The following is a 17,795-nucleotide window of genomic DNA, read 5'->3' on the forward strand; positions in this document are numbered from 1 at the left end:
GCACTGCCTCGAATGCCTGCAGGAAATCTTAACCTTGAAACCCACCCCTCTCCCATTTATCTCTCAACCACAAGCCTCATTCCTGATGAAGGGCTTATGCCCGAAACGTTGATTCCCCTGCTCCTCAGATGCTGCCTGACTCGCTGTGCTTTTCCAGCGCCACACTCTCGACCCTAAATTTCATTTCCAACTGATCTGACCTTCTGACCAACCCATCTACATTTTCCTGTAATCTAAGACCTTCTTCCTCACTATAACCATCAGCCAACCTTGGTGCGACCCACAAGCTTCAGATCGCCCCACATTCTTATCTATTATATACATGTATCCATCATGAACAATAAGAGACCCAGCATGGATGCCAGTCATATGCAACTGCACACCAGGTGTCACACAAACAAATTTCAACCGTCATCCTCCATCTCCTACCATTAAGCCAATTTGGACCCATCTTGCCAAATTACCTTGGATTCTCCATACTTTGATCATCTTCATCAGTTTCCCATTTGGATCTTTGTCAAAGGCTTTGCTGAAATCCATATAAACTGCATGGACTGCACTACCTTCATCTAAACAGTCGGTCGCCTCCTCGACAAATTCAAAGATTTGTTAGGTGCGATCTTGTGACAAAGCCATGCTGACAGTCCCTGATCAAACTTAGTCAGTTGGAGATTAATTCTTTTCGTCAGGATTTTCAATAGTTTCCCGACCACGAATGTGAGAGTCACTTGTCTGTAATTCCCTGGCTTATCCCTAGCACCCTTCTTGAAAAGTGGAACCACATTAGCTGCCCTCCAGTCCTCTAGAACGTCCACTGTAATCAGAGACATATTGAAAATCTGGGTCAAAGCCAGATTTCATCCCTTCTTCACACACCAATCTGGGATATCACAGGAAGACTCAGGCAAGAGATCCCCAATGCTTCAGCTAGACAGACAGCCTTCACAAGTGAGCCAGCACATTCTGCGCTGAAAGCCTATTTGTCTTCTGTTACAAGTGAACCTTTAACATGTTTTTTTCATAATTGTATAATTTCTTTGTCCAATTAAATAATGCATCATATCTAAATTGCTGCTGTTTAAATTCAAATTATCTGAAATTGCTTACAAATGACCAACTGCCTATTACATAATTGTGATCATAAACTCCTACAATCTAACACTAACTGCCCTTGATAAAATGTGAATTCCTTCTTGAATTGCTGATGTTACACCCACCCTGCTATTAGATGGGGAGTTCAGGATTTTAAACTATTGTCAATGAAGGAATGAAATGGTTTGGAAGAGAATTTGCAGGTTGCTGTGTTCGCATGCACAGGTGCTGCTGCTATAACTCGCTGTAACACGATTGATGAATTGACGTCACTTTTTCTAACGCTTGAACTTTTAAAATAGGTGTTACAGGTTTTAAAATAGACTGTAATGCAACTACATTGGCAACACTTTAAGCACTGTTTCTAAAGCATGATTTTTCTATAATGTGGGGTCCACATGAAAGCAATTAACACCTTACAGAAGAACTGACTGTATCTGCTGTCCTTGTCCTTCTGGATTATTGTGGTTCTAAGTTTGTCAGGTATTCTTTAAGAAGCTTTGGTAATTTCTGTAGGGCATGCATTCCATCCATGGCTGTAGCAATTAGCTGACAGTGGGTTTCATCACTGAAAAACATCCATATTGAAGAATCACACATTTCTTCCATATGGCGGATATGGTACGGATATTCACCAAGGAAGAAAAGCTATGTCTAAGGATTTTTAAAATTCAATGTTTTTGAAAATACAGAAAAGTTAAATAATGCTGATCTGTGGGTTAATGTAAGGAGTACCTGAATGGCCAAACATGCTGGCTACACATTCCCCAGTGTAGAAGTCAAAGATGGAAATATTTTTGTCTGAACAACTAGTGGCTACAAATGTTCCAGAGGGATCCATCTGAACCTAGAAACCAAAGCAGACAAAAATATGTTGGGTACCTCAACTAAAGTTTGAAATACTCAAAAGAGAAATCCACCATGTTTATTTGTGTTGCCAAATTAATAATTCAAAGGCCACTAACGTAAAAGAATACAGACAATTTTTAAAATTACCAATTGAAGACCAAAAAATGTAATTGTTTTGAATGTCAACATTGTGTACCACAGAAGCCAATTACTTCCTCTACAAAGAGCATTTTTTAAAAAACATTTTTATAAAAAACTTTTTCAAATCTTTTACAAAAGCAATAATATTAAAAAAACAGAATACAAAAAGACAAAGGGCACTTTACTCAAATTTATTTGCATTCAAATTTGCTTCCATTACTGTAACAGTAAAGATGCCCCAGCTCAATCTTCCTTTTGTAAAAGCAAATACTTCTAATGATCGTCTAATGACAACTCATGTGGGTTGGGAGCTGTCAGATGATGCAGGAAAATAAACAGTACAAAATTTGCTCATAGATCAAGTAGACTGAACAATCTAGTCTGATTTCAGCAGATGGAAAGAATAATATGAAGCTATGAAAATGACACATCAAGACTGCAAACCAAATCTGAACAACCTTTATGGCTTTTGAAATATACCATTGGTGCTGTTTTCAAATTGTTTTGGGGGAGCTACTTAATGCTGCAAATATATGCATACCCTTAAATGGAATCCCATCATAATTTTTAAAAGATAAAATGACTGAACAATAACTGGCATTTAGATAGTGTCTTTAAGGTAACAAAAACTGCGCAAGGTGTTTCACAGGACTGTTATTAAAAATTGCCACTGAACCACAAAAAAGACCAGATGACTAAACATTTGGTCAAAGAGATAGGTTTCAAGGAGCAGCTGAAAGTTGGACACAGTGGGCTTTCCTTCCTTTATTGGTAGTGAGCAGGATGACCTCAGGCTGCAGTCTGATATTGATCAGCTGGTAAATTGGGCAGAGAAATGGCAGATGGAATTTAATCCTGATAAGCATGAGATGGCACATTTTGGGAGGTCTAATACGAAATGATATACACAATGAATGGTAGGCCCCCTTGGGAGTACTGAAGAACAGTACCTGTCCATAGATCCCTGAAAGTGTCAGCACAAATAGATAGGAGTGGTGAATATGGGTTGCTTGCCTTCATTAGCCAAGGCATAGAATACAGGAGCAGGGAAGGTTTTACTGCAATTTTCTAAAACATTGGTTAGGCCACAGTATTCTGTGTTCAGTTCTGTCTGCCACACTATTTGAAGGGTGTGATCATACTGGAGAGTGGAGGAGAGTTGCCAGGGATGAAAAGTCCAGTTATGAGGAGAGACTGAATAAGTTAGGTTTGTGTTCCTTGAAGCAGAGGAGACTAAGTTTGGGGATGGGTTGGGAGTAGGGTGTGGTGGTTTGAGTCTGATTGAGATATACAATATTTTAAGAGGCATATACAATGTAGATCATGAGAATCTTTCTCCCATGTCAGATGTGTCTAAGACCATATGGCATAGGTTTAAGGTAAAGGCTAGAGGGGATCTGCAGAATATTTTTTCAACCAGAGGGCGGTAGAAACATGGAACATGCTGGCTGAGAGGGTGGTGGAGGCAGATACTCTCACAGCATTTAAGATGTTACCTTGACGTTGTACAGTACATTGGTGAGACTTATTCTGGAGTACTGTCTCCAATTCTGGTCTTCCTGTTAGAGAAAGGGTATTAAGCAGCTGGAGAGAGATCAGAAGAGATTTGCCAGGGTGCTGCCAGGAATGCAGGATTTGAGATATAAAAGAGGGGCTGGGTAGGCTGGGAAGGCTGGGATTTTTTTCACTGCAGCGCAGGAGGTTGAGGATTGACCTTAAAAAGGTTTACAAAATAATTAAGGATATAGGTAAGGCAGGTGTCTTGTCCCTAGGGTGGGAGATTTCAAGACTAGGGGGTATATTTTTAAGATGAGAAGAGAAAGATTAAAAAAAGACATAAGGGGTAATTTTTGTTTTAAACACAGTTGTTGGTGTGTGGAATGAACTTCCAGAGGAAGTGCTGGATGCAGGTACAGTTATAACATTTAAAAGACATTTCGATAAGCATATGTTTGGAGGGATATTGACCAAGTGTAGACAGATGGGACTAGTTTATTGAATCAAAGGATCTGTTACCATGTTGTATTACTCTGTAAGCATCTAAACAACCAATTAAAATGCTAGGGCATAGTAGGCTGTGGACAAGTGCTACCCTCTATCAAAAACTTGCCTCTCGACTCCTTTAAACTTTCTCCCTTTTACCTTAAACCTGTTTCCTTTGCTAACTGATATTTCTATCCTGGGTAAAAGACTTGATTATCTATTCTATTCATGCCTCTCAGTTGTGTAAATTTCTATCAGGTTTCCTCTCAGCCTCTGATGTTCAAATGAAAACAAACCAAGTCTCTAAATCTCTCCTCATGGCTATTACCCTCTAAACCTGACAACATAATCTGGTAAATCTTTTCTGTACTCTCTCCAAAGCCTCCACGTCTTTCTAATTGTGTGACAACCATAACTGTACACATTATTCCAAATATGCCGAAGTAAAGCTGTATACAGCTGCAATATTACTTGCCAATGTTGAGACTATATGCACTGACCGATGAAGGCAAGTGTGACATATGTCTTCTTGACTACCTTATTCATTCATGTTGCCACTTTTAGGGAACTGTGGATCCCTCTAGTTGCTGATGCAACTAAGGGTTCTGCCATTTATCGTACACTTCCCTCCTGCATTAGATCTTCCAAAATGCAACACCTTGCATTTGTCCAGACTAAACTCCATCTGCCACTTTTTTTTGCTGAAGGCTCCAGCCTATCTATATCCTACTGTCTCCTCTGGCAATCCTTCTATCTGCAGCTCCCCAATCTGTGTTGTATCCAGACTTATAATCAAGCCTCCTCCAAATATTTTCTACATATTATAAACAACAGGGTGCCACCAATGATCACAGTTCTCCAGTAAGAAAACCATCCTTCTACCACTCGGTTTATGACTCAGCCAGTTTTTAAAAAATCCATTTTACCAGCTCACCATGGCTCCCATGTGAGTTCACCTTTTGCATCAGCGTGCCATGATGTACTTGTCAAAAGACTTGTGAAAGACCATACGGACAACACCTACCACCCTGCTCTCAATCATTTTTGGCACTTGCTCAAAAGCAGATATCAAATTTGAGAGAATCTACCTTCTCTGCACAAAGCCATGCTGTCTGTCACTAGGAAATTCATATTATTCCAAATGTGTGTGCGTGTTGAAAAGCATTAAGGTAGACAAGTTCCCAGAATGCAGGATACAGCAGGCAAGAAAATTGCTGGGGCCTTGAATGAAATCTTATAAGACGACACAGGAGAGATCCCATAGAACTGGACAATAGTCAACACAATAATAGTAACAAACAAGTCCGTATTTTCCAAATGTGAGTAAATTATAAGAATCTTCTCCCATAATTTCCCTACCACTGACATAAGGCTCCCCAGCCTGTAATTTCCCAGTTTATCGCGGTTACCTCCTTAAACAGAAGGAGCAATGTTGGCTATTCTGCAGTCCTTGAGGACTTCTCCTGTGCCTTCATACAACACCCCAGCAATTTTCTCAACTGCATTTTTTGGCGTTCTAGATAGATCCTGGGGGCTTGTCTTAATATGTTTCAAAACACCCAACACCACCTCCTTTTTCACATCAACATGTCCTAGAATATCAACATACTCCTCAAGACTCACCATCCATCTTTGTGAATACCAATGTAAAGTATCGTTAAGGATAGTACCCACTTCCTCTGGTTCTGTGTAAAAATTGCCTTTGTCCTCGAGTGGACATACTCTTTTCCCAGCCTCCCTCTCTCTCCTTGTGTATAAAATACTTTGTGATTTTCCTTAGTCTTGATTTGCAAAGACTTCTTAAGGCCCTTTTTAGCCCTTCTAATTCCTTGTTTGAGTTCTTTCCTATCTGTGTATTCTTCAAGGGCTCGGTCTTCAATTTCTTAAACATTAAATAGGCTTCCTTTCTCTTTTTGACACAGCTCTCAATGTGTCATCCAAGGATACTAAATCTTGCCATCCTTCTCCTTCACTTTCACAGGAACATGCTAGTCATTAAGTCAAATCAAATGACCAACGGTAGTTTGTTCTCTGACTCATGTCTAGACCACCAAAGGGCCTGTTTCAATGCTGTATGACTCTCTATATAGCACAGAGTTTTGTCAGCTGAAGAGGTGGCTGCCAGTTAAAATGGGGAACTGGCTGAAGTTAGATGGCGTCAGGCCTGAAACGTGAAATTAGTTTTGCTCTTCATAGATATAACCTCATCTGAGCATTTCCAGCATTTTCAGTTACTTTAGAATTAGACAAGTGTAAATATACAGGAAACTAGCAAAGCTGGAGGAGATTAAAGATAGAAAGGGGAAAGATTTAGATGGATTTAAGTAGAGAGATAAACATTTTAAAGGTAAGTTCAAAGCACTGCTTATCCAGGAGCCAACATAAATCAGTGAGTACAGAAGTGATGAGTGAATGGAACTTGATATTGGATCATTGGTTGGCAAAAAAAATCTCAGGGACTATATTTAAATTTTTTATACATTAGGAACATTTATTATTGTTTATGAAAGAAGGATTGGAAAAGTGGAATGTTGCACCTGTAAGATGTGGAAAGTCATGGACCCTACTAATGTCCTAGTTGACCACATATACAAGAGAGGCTTCCAGCTGCAGAAATTTGAGCTTCACATTTACAGTCCAAATGGCAACTGGAGACTCTGCAGCATGCTCAAGAGGCTCAGAATTACAGAGACTGCAAGTTCAGAGAGACGGTCATACCACAGCTTAAGGGCCTGGGTGACTGTCAGGCAGTCCAAAAGAAATAAGCAGATGGAACAATCAACAAAATTGGTGACAAAATACTGGATCCCTTTATCCCAATCATTAATGTCAATTATAAATAGTTGAAGCACCAATACCGATAATTGATTTTTAAAAATCCCAGTTTCATTTCTTGTGAGCTAGCTATCTTTCTAATATATTATCCAACACCATGAAATCTTAGCATGGGTTATGTGGACCCTTATCAAGTATCTTGCAGAAGATTACACACACTACATCTGTTGGTTCCCTTTAATCTATCCTGCTTGTTACATCCTCAAAGAGCCCCAATAAAATTTGGCAAACATGTTTTCCTTTTCATAAAAGGAAGTTGACTCTGTCCAAATATACTACGGGTTGAAATGTCTTGCTACTTGCGTAATAATGAATTCCAGCATTTGCCAATGATATATTAAGTTGTGATCTATAGATTTCTACTTTCCTGTCTCCATTCTTTCTAGAACACAGGCTAGAAATTGGTGGATTAATTATTTGCAAATAATTTTTTTTGCTCATCTGATCCAATTTTGGTACCAGAACATTTTGGTCCTCTTTCTCTTGTCTCCAGGAAAGACTGGAGGGATTAAATCCTACCCCAACTCCTGGCTAAGTATAAAGCTACCTGTGCATCCCCTTACCACATCACCAAATCCTGGACACCCTTCTTCTAAATTCAGTCAAAAACACTTGACGAGTGATCATCTTATCACTTTCCATTCAACACACCACTTAGCTTACTAACTTTGATAGTCTCATAAATGAGGCTCTGGATCTTTAAGCCTTGGAATACTTGTTACTGCTGTTCAAACAAAAACGCAAGTTTTGACCTTGAGCACTGACCCTGCACTGATCAGACCAATCAGACATCAAGGCCAGAAAAGTGGGGTTCCAGTGGAGGGCGAGTTAAAAAGAGTGAAGTGGTAATCCGACTGGGATTGCCTCTTCTCGGAAGATTTGACTCATGTTTAGAAACTATAGGTGCTGCATTTGTCCATATTTATTACTACATGATCGTTACATATTTGATTACACAAGTCTGCATAGGAATGTTTGATGCAAGTCACACTGCAATTCAGCCTTTGAACTTCAAACATCTTCAGAGTTTAGAGACAGGCCCTTTAGCCTAACTCATCCATGCCGACCAGGTTTCGTAAACTGTACTTGTCTCATTTGCCTGTATTTGGCCCACATCCCTCAATTTTTTTTTTTGAGTTCTTAAGTTTCTTGATCAGTAAGATTACAACTCATGCATCCAACATCTTTGTAGCCAATTCGAAGACCTTAGGATGCAGTAGTATAGATTTTTGTAAAGCATTATTATCCTCTGTAAAATTAGTGAAAACATGGGATTGAAAAAAAAGTTTTATTCCATATGTGAAGACTTGTAATCCTTACTTTGAGCAGGATCCCATCTTCACTCTGTGAACCTTTGAAACATTTCTTTTGTTTCCCACTGCCGATGGTAAAAACCCTGCAATGTCAACATAAAAAGTAGTTTAATTTTAGTAAAAGGAATCAGATAAAATACATTCTCTTCTTTCCTTTTCATTCCTTCATTTTGGACTACTGGGAATAATTTCATGGCCACTTATATGTAAGTAGTGTCAAGACAGAACTTCAAATAACAACACCTACCAATGTTATTTGCATTTCTAACTTCAAAGATTGACTGAATTCTGCCCGCCATTATTGCAGTAAAGAATTGAAGGATAATTATTGAGAATAGGAAGTCGGGTTCATCTTTCCACTGTTCTGAACGGAGTTCTGAAGAAGGGTTACTGGATCTAAAACATAACTGTTTTCTCTCCACAGATACTACCAGAGCTGCTGGGTTTTTTCAACTATTTTTCATTGCTTCTTTACTTTTTTGTTTTCAGCTTTCCCCTCCCCAGTCTTGTAGTCAGAATCCAATTCTACTATAACCCTAGCCAAGATCAGCAAAAAAGAATCATCACACCTTCGATCTTCCTCGTCTGCACAATTCAACTGTTAACTAATTAAATTCAAAAGGTAGATAAGCAAGAGTGAAGTAACATCCAATAGTCCTTAATACATTTTACATTTATACAGCACAATGTTCTGTCGTGAGTCAATCAAGTAATTCTGCTCACAAAATAACATTTTGCTACTAAAATCAGTGATACTTCACTTATCCATAATGTAATTAGAACAAACAGCAATTCCTCAGTTTCCATCCTTATAATCAGTCAAAAATTAGGGATGACGGGGTTGGGAAGATGTTGAGAGAAGAACCACCAAAGAAGGAAACAATGTTTGCTAACAGACAGAAAGTGATGTCAAACTAATCCTGGCAACCCTAGACTTGGCAGGTCACATGCTTATGTTTGCCATATGGAAAGCAGTGCACAGAAGAAAATTGCAGAATACCATACATGGACAAGATATAAACTACAGGCTCATTAATGATATACTTGTATTCTATATTAATAGAATGCACTGCACTTGTACATCCAGATCAGATCCCTCCTCACTCTAAATGGGATTAATATCCAAACTACTTTCCAAAATGAGCTATGGAAAAATTTATTTCTAGGTTAATTCACTCTTCACTTTGATTCTAATTTGAAAGTGGTTAGATGTCGTTAATACCATGTTTAAAAACCTCAGGATTTACGCTGAAATTATATAATACGAGAGGGTGATAAGAAACCAGGTGAATGCCAATATAGATCAGATACTAAATGTAACCTGCAGCTTTACATCTAATAAAGGGTAAGGCAGAGAATCTAATTGAACTCATGACTTTACGTCAGCAAGGGGATGGGGACTGGAAACTGAGCTCTGCCTTTCCGGTTTTTTATTAATTCATTTTGTGGGATGTGGGCATTGTTGGTTGGCAAGAATTTTTTGCCCATCACTAGTTGCCCTTGAGAAGGTGGTGGTGAGCTGCATTCTTGAACCACTGCAGTCCACCTGCTGTGGGTTGACCCACAATGCCATTAGGGAGGGAATTCCAGAATTTTGACTCAGCTACAGTGAAGGAACAGCGATATATTTCCATGTCAGGATTGTGAGTGACTCAGAGGTGAACCTGAAGGTGGGTGGGCTCCCATATATCTGCTACCCCTGTCCTTCTAGATGGAAGTGCTCATGGGGCTTAGAAGGTGTTGTCTGAAGATATGTGGTGAATTTCTGCAATGCATCTTGTAGGTAGTACACACTACTGCTACTGAGCATCGGTGGAGGGGGGAATTGATGCTTGTGCATGTAGTGACAACAGGCGGGCTGCTTGATCTTGGAGGGTGTCAAGCTTCTTGAGTGCTGTTGGGGTTGCATTCATCCAGGCAAAAATGGGGAGTATCCCAGCACACTTCTGACCTATAGATGATGGACAGGCTTTGAGGAGTCAGGAGGTGAGTTACTTGCTGCAGCATTCCTAGCCTCTGATCTGCTCTTGCAGCCATTGTGTTTATGTGGTGAGTCCCAAAGAATTTCTGGTTAATGTTAAAACCCAGGATGTCGATAGTTGGAGATTCAGTGATGGTAACACCACTGAATATCAAGGGTGGTGCTTAGATTGTCTCTAATTCATGATGGTCATAGCCTGGCATTTGTGGCAGGGTGGCACAGTGGTTAGCACTTCTGCCTCACAGCACCAGGGTCCCAGGTTCAATTTCAGCCTCGGGTGACTGTCTGTGTGGAGTTTGCACACATTCTTCCTGTGCCTGCGTGGGTTTCCTCTGTGTGCTCCGGTCTCCTCCCACAGTCCAAAGATATGCAGGTCAGGTGAACTGGCCATGCTAAATTGCCCACAGTGTTAGGTGCATTAGTCAGAGGGAAATGGGTCTGGGTGGGTTACTCTTCGGAGGGTTGGTATGGGCTAGCTGGGCCGAAGGGCCTGTTTCCACACTGTAGGGAATCTAATCTAATCTAATCTAATCTTATCTTGTGTGGCACGAATGTTACTTACCATTTGTCAGCCTAAGCCTGGATTTTGTCGACATCTTGCTGCACTTGGACACTGACTGATTCAGAATCTGAGGAGTCGTGAATGGTACTGAACATTGTACAGTCATCAGCAAAGATCCCTACTTCTGACCTTATGATGGAGGGAAGGTCACTGATGAAGCAGCTGACGATGGTTGGGCCGAGGACACTACCCTGAGGAATTCCTGCATGGATGTGCTGGAGTGGAGATGACTGACCTCCAATAACCACGACCATCTCCCTCTACATCAGGTATGACTCCAACCACTAGAGAGTTTGTCCCCTGATACTCATTGATGCCAGTTCTGCTAGGGCTCGTTGAAGCCACACTGTCAAATACAGCCTTGATGTCAAAGGCTGTCACTCTCACCTCTGGAATTTAGCTCTTTATCCATGTTTGAACCAAGATTGTAAGGAGGTTCAGAGCTGAGTGGCACTGGTGGAACACAAACAGGGCATTACTGAGCAAGTTACTGCTGAGCGGGTGCTGCTTGATAGCATTGTTCCATCAGCTTATTGATGATTGACAGTAGAGTGATGGGGCGGTAATTGGCCAGATTGGATTTGTCCTGCTTTTCATATACAGGACATATTTGGGCAGTTTTCAACATTGTCAGGTAGATAACAATGTTGTCACTGTACTGGAACATTTTGGCCAGGGGAGTGCATAGTTCTGGAGCACAAGTCTTCAGTATTATTGCTGGAATGTTGTCAGTTACAGATGGTATAGGGCAGGGTAAAACTGAAGGACAGATAAGTAGGTGGATAATGTTCTCAACACACTGGAACAGCAACATTTTCTTAAACTTTTCAAGACACTAAGTAAATTGACACTTGTGCTTTTATAGTCACCAGACATACTTCACCTAATCATTAACACTCAAAATACTAAATTAATTTTTACTCTAGGTCATACAATTTGACTTGAGAAATGCTTGATGCATGACTGAATAACAAAAACAGAAGGGCTTCAATCTCAAAAACTAAGATTCTCACTTTGAAAGAGAGACCATGTATCCCTTCCCCACCAAAGGAAGAAAACATACCTAATATTTCTGTCCTGGCAGCCAATAGCTACATATTTCCGCATGATATCAATATCCATGTCGTATAATGATGTTTTTCCAACTACATGGTGAGTTCGTGTAAACTGAATTCCATCAACGGACTGCCAAAAGAAAATTTATATTGCCTGAAAGACAAGTTCAAGTACTAGGATCTCTCAAGACCATTGCTCTGTAAAGATTTGGATTACAAACCATTCCTGTAGATAAGAAAAATAATTACCCCCAGCAAAAAGTTTGTGGGAGAGAGGAACAGCATGTAAACAAACAAACATGAGACACAATAATTTTTCATTTATTAAAAAAAGACTTGCAGCTCTGTGCAACCATCAAGAGCAATACCAAAAATCAGTTTCGTGTGTGGAGATTAAGCTATTATCCAACAAATGAGTCATCTGTTTTTGCTGAAAGCAGAACCATTTCGTAAAAAGCCCTCAAAGTTTTCTACCAAGTATCCCACTATTAGCTGAATTAATATTTGATAGGACAGAATGAGTTTTAAATATCAGTTGCAAAAATTTAAAACAATCTGCAAGAGTGGTGGAACTTGGCGGTGTTGGGGGTATTAATCTTATCTTGGAGTATGTTATTTAAATGGAATGCTTTGGGCACAGAGAGATCTGAGCATTTTCAACATGTAGCACAAGTAGTTACTATTCAGGGAAAGTAATCAAGTCAAATAGAATTTTAGCATTTATTGCAAGGTGGCTGGAATATAAATGCAGTTTAAGTCAGATTCAAAGAAAGTGCCACTGGACTTAAACAAAGAGCTTCTCTCTGCTGTTTAAAAACAAAATTCACTCTCAGAGGATGGGTGTTGCTGGCTGACCAGGATTGATCACCCATCCCTAACTGACCTTGTGAAGAGGGTACTGAGCTGCTTTGTTGAAGCATTGCAATCCATGTGCTGCAGGTAGAACCAGAGAACGTCCTTTGGAGGAAATTCCAGGATTTTGATCCAGTGGAATGAAGGGACAGCATCGTGTTTCCAAGTCAGAATAGTGAGTGGATTTGAGGGGAAGATGGTGGTGTTCTCATGTATCCATTGCCCTTGTCCTTCGAGACAGAAGTGGTCATAGGTTTGGAATTGGTGAATTTATGCAATGCACCTTGTGGATAACACACACTACAGCTACTGAGCTTTGGAGGAGGAATGGATGCTTCTGGAGTTAGTGGCAATCAAACGGGTTGCTGAGTCCTGGATGATGTCAAGCTTCCAGAGTTGTTGAAGCTGCACTTATTCAAGCAAGTGGGGAGTATTTCATCACATTCCTAACTTGTGTCTTGTAGGTGGTGAGCAGTTTTGAGGAGTCATGAAGTGAGTTACTCAGTGAAGGATTCCCAGCATCTGACCTACCCTTGTAGCCAATGTTTATATGGAGAATTCAGTTGAGTGTCTGGTCAATAGTAACTCCCAGGATGTTGACAGGAGGGGACTCCGTAATGGTAACACCATTAAATGTCAAGAGGCAGCGGTTAGACTGTCTCTTATTGGAGTTGTTGATTGCCCACCATTTGGATGGTATGACTGTTACTTGCCACTTGTCAGCCTAAGCATTGATATTGTCCCGATCTTATTGTACTCAAACACTAACTGCTTTGGTACCCGAAGAGTTATGAATGGAGCTAGTCAAGTTATTATGCAATCAGTGAACATACCAACTTCTTTGTGGGTGGGGGAGAGGAGAATTGAAGCAGCTGAAGACTGTTTGGTCTGTGACACTATCCTGATGATCTCCTGCAGAGATTTCCTGAAGCTGAAAATGACTGATCTCCAATAACCACACCATCTTCCTATATGCCTCCGATCACCAGAGTTTATCTTCTGAATCCCATTGATTCAAGTTTTGCAAGGGCATGTATTACTCAAACCTGTTAAGCATTTCAAGTATCCTGTTTCTATTTCAAATTTTGTTAAAACCGTGTGGTCTTTGGCAGGACCGAGGGTAGTACTGCTTACTGTTTTGGTCTCCTCGAGGGACATTTTTTGCATTAGAAACTTTTCACCAAACGTTCACTTGGTTGATTTCCTGGGTTACAGGTTTTGAGGAAAGGTTGATTAGGTTGGATTAACTTCAGAGGAACAAAAATGTGTTTTAACTGAAACAAGACTCTGAAGGTGTTTGGCAGCCTAAATACCATTCTGGAATCTCTTAAAGGAGGGCACATTTTAACACTAAGACAAAGAAGAATTTCTTCAAGAGTCAGGTATCTTTGAAGCTTTCTACTCAAAGATCACAGACACTGCTGTCCCTAGTTGCTTGCTATTTTGATTTACTATTGTCATGTGTACCTAGCGAAAAGTTGTTTTGCGTCCAGCACAGGCGATTGCATCATACAATGTGCATTAGGGTAATAGAACAGAGCGAGGAATAGAATGTTACAGCTGCAGAGAAGGTGCACAAAGAGTGAGGTCAAAATTAAATTTAAAACTTGAGGGGTCCATTCAGAAGTCTAATATCAGCGTGGAAGAAGCTGTTCTTGAAACTGTTGGTCTGTGTGTTTAAGCTTGTGTATCCTCTGTCTGACGGAAGGGGTTGGAAGAGATTATAACCAGTGTGGGTGGACTCTTTGATTATGTCGTCTGCTTTTGAGGCAGAAAGTATAGTTGGACTCAATGGATGGAAGGTTGGCTTGAGAGATGGACTGGGCTGTATTCACCACTCTGCAGTTTCTTGCATTACTGGGCAGAGCAGCTGCCATTCCAAGTTGTGATGCATCTGGATAAGAATGTTTTCTATGGTGCATCTGTAAAAATTGGTAAGAGTTTTTACGGATATGCCAAATTTCCTTAGTCTCTTCAGGAAGTAGAGGTGTTGTTGTGCTTTCTTGACCATCACATCAATGTGGGTGGACCAGTACAGGTTGATGGTGACCGTCACTCTGAGGGACACTCTCAACCATCTCCATCTCAGCTCCACTGACATAGCTAAGTGTGTGCCTTCCACCTTGTTTACTGAAGTCAATGACCAGCTCTATCGCTTTGCTGATGTTAAGGGAGAGATTGGTATTTTCACACCAAGCACTCTCTCTTTCCTGTGTTCTGTATTTAAATAAACCACCTTGCTCTCATTTCTGTTCTTGGCCTGCCAATGAAGCCCAATGCAAGCTGGACGAACAATACCTCATCTTCCACTTAGGAACGTTACAGCCTCTAGGATTCGATATAGAGTTCCACAACTTCAGAGTATGACATCTGATCTTTGTTTTTGTTATATTCCTGGCAGCATCTTATTGGCTTTGTTTTCACACCTAACAATTACACTTATATTACATATCAATCTCTGCTTTACTACTATTAATACTGACTTGGTCTTTATCAAGAGTGTGGTACTGGAAAAGCACAGCAGGTCAGGCAGCATTCGAGGAGCAGGAGAATCTATGGTTCCGGCATAAGCACTTCATCAGATTCGGTCTTTGCTCTGGGAACCCTCAATCTTGCTTCTCCACCTGAGAAAATTGTGGTTTTTTTCTGCTGTTGGCTAGGTCCTTTCAGTTCCAAAGAACAGTTAAACTGGACTTGAAACATGAATTCTGTTTGTCTCCACAGATGCTGCCAGACTGGAGTTTCTCCAACAGATCGTTATTTCAGATTTTTAGCATCCACATAATTTGCTTTCATTTAAAATAGATTGAGGATCAGACAGGAAATTGCCTCAGCTCCAAAGATCAGATCAGGATCGATCTTACTGAGCGGTGGTGTAGCTTCAGAGCCCACGTGTGGTACTGTATTCTCTTGCTCTTATTTATGTTGTGGCAAAAGGAGCAACCATGATGAGGAATATTATTTTCAGAATACTGATCATATGTAAGGAGGGAGATTCAAATAGTCTTTTAAAGTGAATTGGATAATTATACAAAGAGAACATATTTGCAAGACTGTGGGACAAAAATGGGACCAGATAGGTTGTTCTTGAAGACAGGCAGCAAGGATACAAGCCAAATGGTTTCTTTTGAGCTGTAACCATTCTATACTTTCAGAGCTACACTGGCAGAGAACTAGAAAAGTTCATTTGTACGTGAAATCAAGGTTAGGAGAAGAGAAGAGGTTGAAAACAAAAAAGGGTGAAAATATAGTGGGTTAAGCAACATATTTCTCAGTAACACTCAACATAATGAATTTTCCAACTCAGGCCAGATTCTGAATAAAATAAAAAAAATCAAATGGACTTTACTCAGGATAATACCACAATGTAACCATTTGTGGAATTTCAACCAGGTAAATTAATTCAGTAATGGGGTCATTACACTGAATGTAAATGATGTTTCAGGCTACCTTGAGAGGAGGTAAGTTGCCATAAAAATAAAAAAAGCAAATAGATAGGAAGTTTAAGTGAAGCAACACAAAAATGTTGGGACTTAAAGTGAGTGTTTTACCTTTTGTGCCGTACGGAAATAGATACTTTTATCAACACCACAGCTAACCATTTTGACATTATCGTTTGCTAAAAAAAAGGGAGAATAAAAGGAGTAATTCAGATTAAAGATGTTAAATTCCAAACCCATTGTTCCCTCCGTGACTACCTGGTCAGGTCCACGCCCCCCTACGACCCACCCTCCCATCCTGGCACTTTCCCCTAAAGGGAGAATAAAAGGAGTAATTCAGATTAAAGATGTTAAATTTCAAACCCATTGTTCTACCTGGTCAGGTCTACCTGGTCAGGTCCACGCCCCCCTACGACCCACCCTCCCATCCTGGCACTTTCCCCTGCCACCGCAGGAACTGTAAAACCTGTGCCCACACCTCCTCCCTCACCTCCATCCAAGACCCTAAAGGAGCCTTCCACATCCATCAAAATTTTACCTGCACATCCACTAATATCATCTATTGTATCCGTAGCTCCCGATGCGGTCACCTCTACATTGGGGAGACTGATTTATCTTTCAGCCCCATTGCCCCCTCACCACATTCCTGACGATCTCCACCCTCTCCTCCCTGACCTATCACCTTCATCTCCTTCCCCCCTGACCTATTGTACTCTATGCCACTTTCTCCCCACCCCCCCCCTCCTCTAGCTTATCTCTCCACGCTTCAGGCTCTCTGCCTTTATTCCTGATGAAGGGCTTTTGCCCGAAACGTCGATTTTGCCTGTCCTCGGATGCTGCCTGAATTGCTGTGCTCTTCCAGCACCACTGATCCAGAATCTGGTTTCCAGCATCTGCAGTCATTGTTTTTACCATAACTGGAAACAATGCTCAATTGAGAGAGATTAGGAGAACATGGTAACACCCCAAAGAGTTTCTTTATGAATCAATAAAATCCACATAATGTAATATACATTACATACAAAAACAATTGTAGCTGCTTTATCTATCTTCAAATAATAGTTCAGAAGGTATTTTAAAACTCTTACTCCAACAAATATCCGAAGTGACACACAGCATCAAAAAACAAACTAAAACATATTCTGTTGTCTCAATGTGTTTTTGCAATCATCCCAGTTAATCGATTAGAATTTCTGCTGTATTCGCCCACAAACTTGGCTACTTTTGCATCATTATCTAGGACTCATGGCATTTTTCCTTCAATGATCTTTTGCAGCTACAAGTGTTCAAAGTAGGCAATCCAGGCCCTAGATGATTAGTACAGCAATTGTAGATGACTCTCAATATCATGTCAAATTTTTGTAGGTACAAACAAGTCAGCAAACTTTGTTTTAACTGGCACCTGATGAATCTGGCTCTCGATAAAATTGACAAAAAACATGCACCTCAAATACTGCACATAATTATTCAGTCCAATTATACCACCTTTCTAATGTATTTACCTCAATGTAAATATACTTCTTGTTCAATTAGGTTGCCACATGAAATATCAACAACTGATTCAACTTCTCAAATACTGTGATTTACCACAATGTCCGAGCAATCAGTTGAGGACGCGAGAGAAGTTTCTCGGCTGCCAAGTTTTATTTGAAACAAAGTTGTATTATTATTTAAGCGATTTATGCTGTAAAT

The 17,795-nt window shown here is 40.3% G+C and overlaps 1 protein-coding gene across 2 annotated transcripts in view; it reads right to left on the bottom strand.

The window, feature by feature from the left end:
• LOC122542905 (WD repeat-containing protein 62-like) overlaps positions 1-17,795 on the bottom strand; it is a 172,988-nt gene that overhangs the window by 81,946 nt on the left and 73,247 nt on the right. For both annotated transcript variants that reach the window (XM_043681047.1, XM_043681046.1), the window contains exons 14-17: positions 16,215-16,282; positions 11,820-11,941; positions 8,221-8,296; positions 1,828-1,939 (exon numbers count right to left, since the gene is read on the bottom strand). In XM_043681047.1, the coding sequence (XP_043536982.1) occupies positions 1,828-1,939; positions 8,221-8,296; positions 11,820-11,941; positions 16,215-16,282 (378 nt within the window). The remainder of the gene's footprint in view (positions 1-1,827; positions 1,940-8,220; positions 8,297-11,819; positions 11,942-16,214; positions 16,283-17,795) is intronic.

Source organism: Chiloscyllium plagiosum, chromosome 41, assembly GCF_004010195.1.
Source record: "Chiloscyllium plagiosum isolate BGI_BamShark_2017 chromosome 41, ASM401019v2, whole genome shotgun sequence".
In the NCBI taxonomy this organism is placed as follows: Eukaryota; Metazoa; Chordata; class Chondrichthyes; order Orectolobiformes; family Hemiscylliidae; genus Chiloscyllium; species Chiloscyllium plagiosum.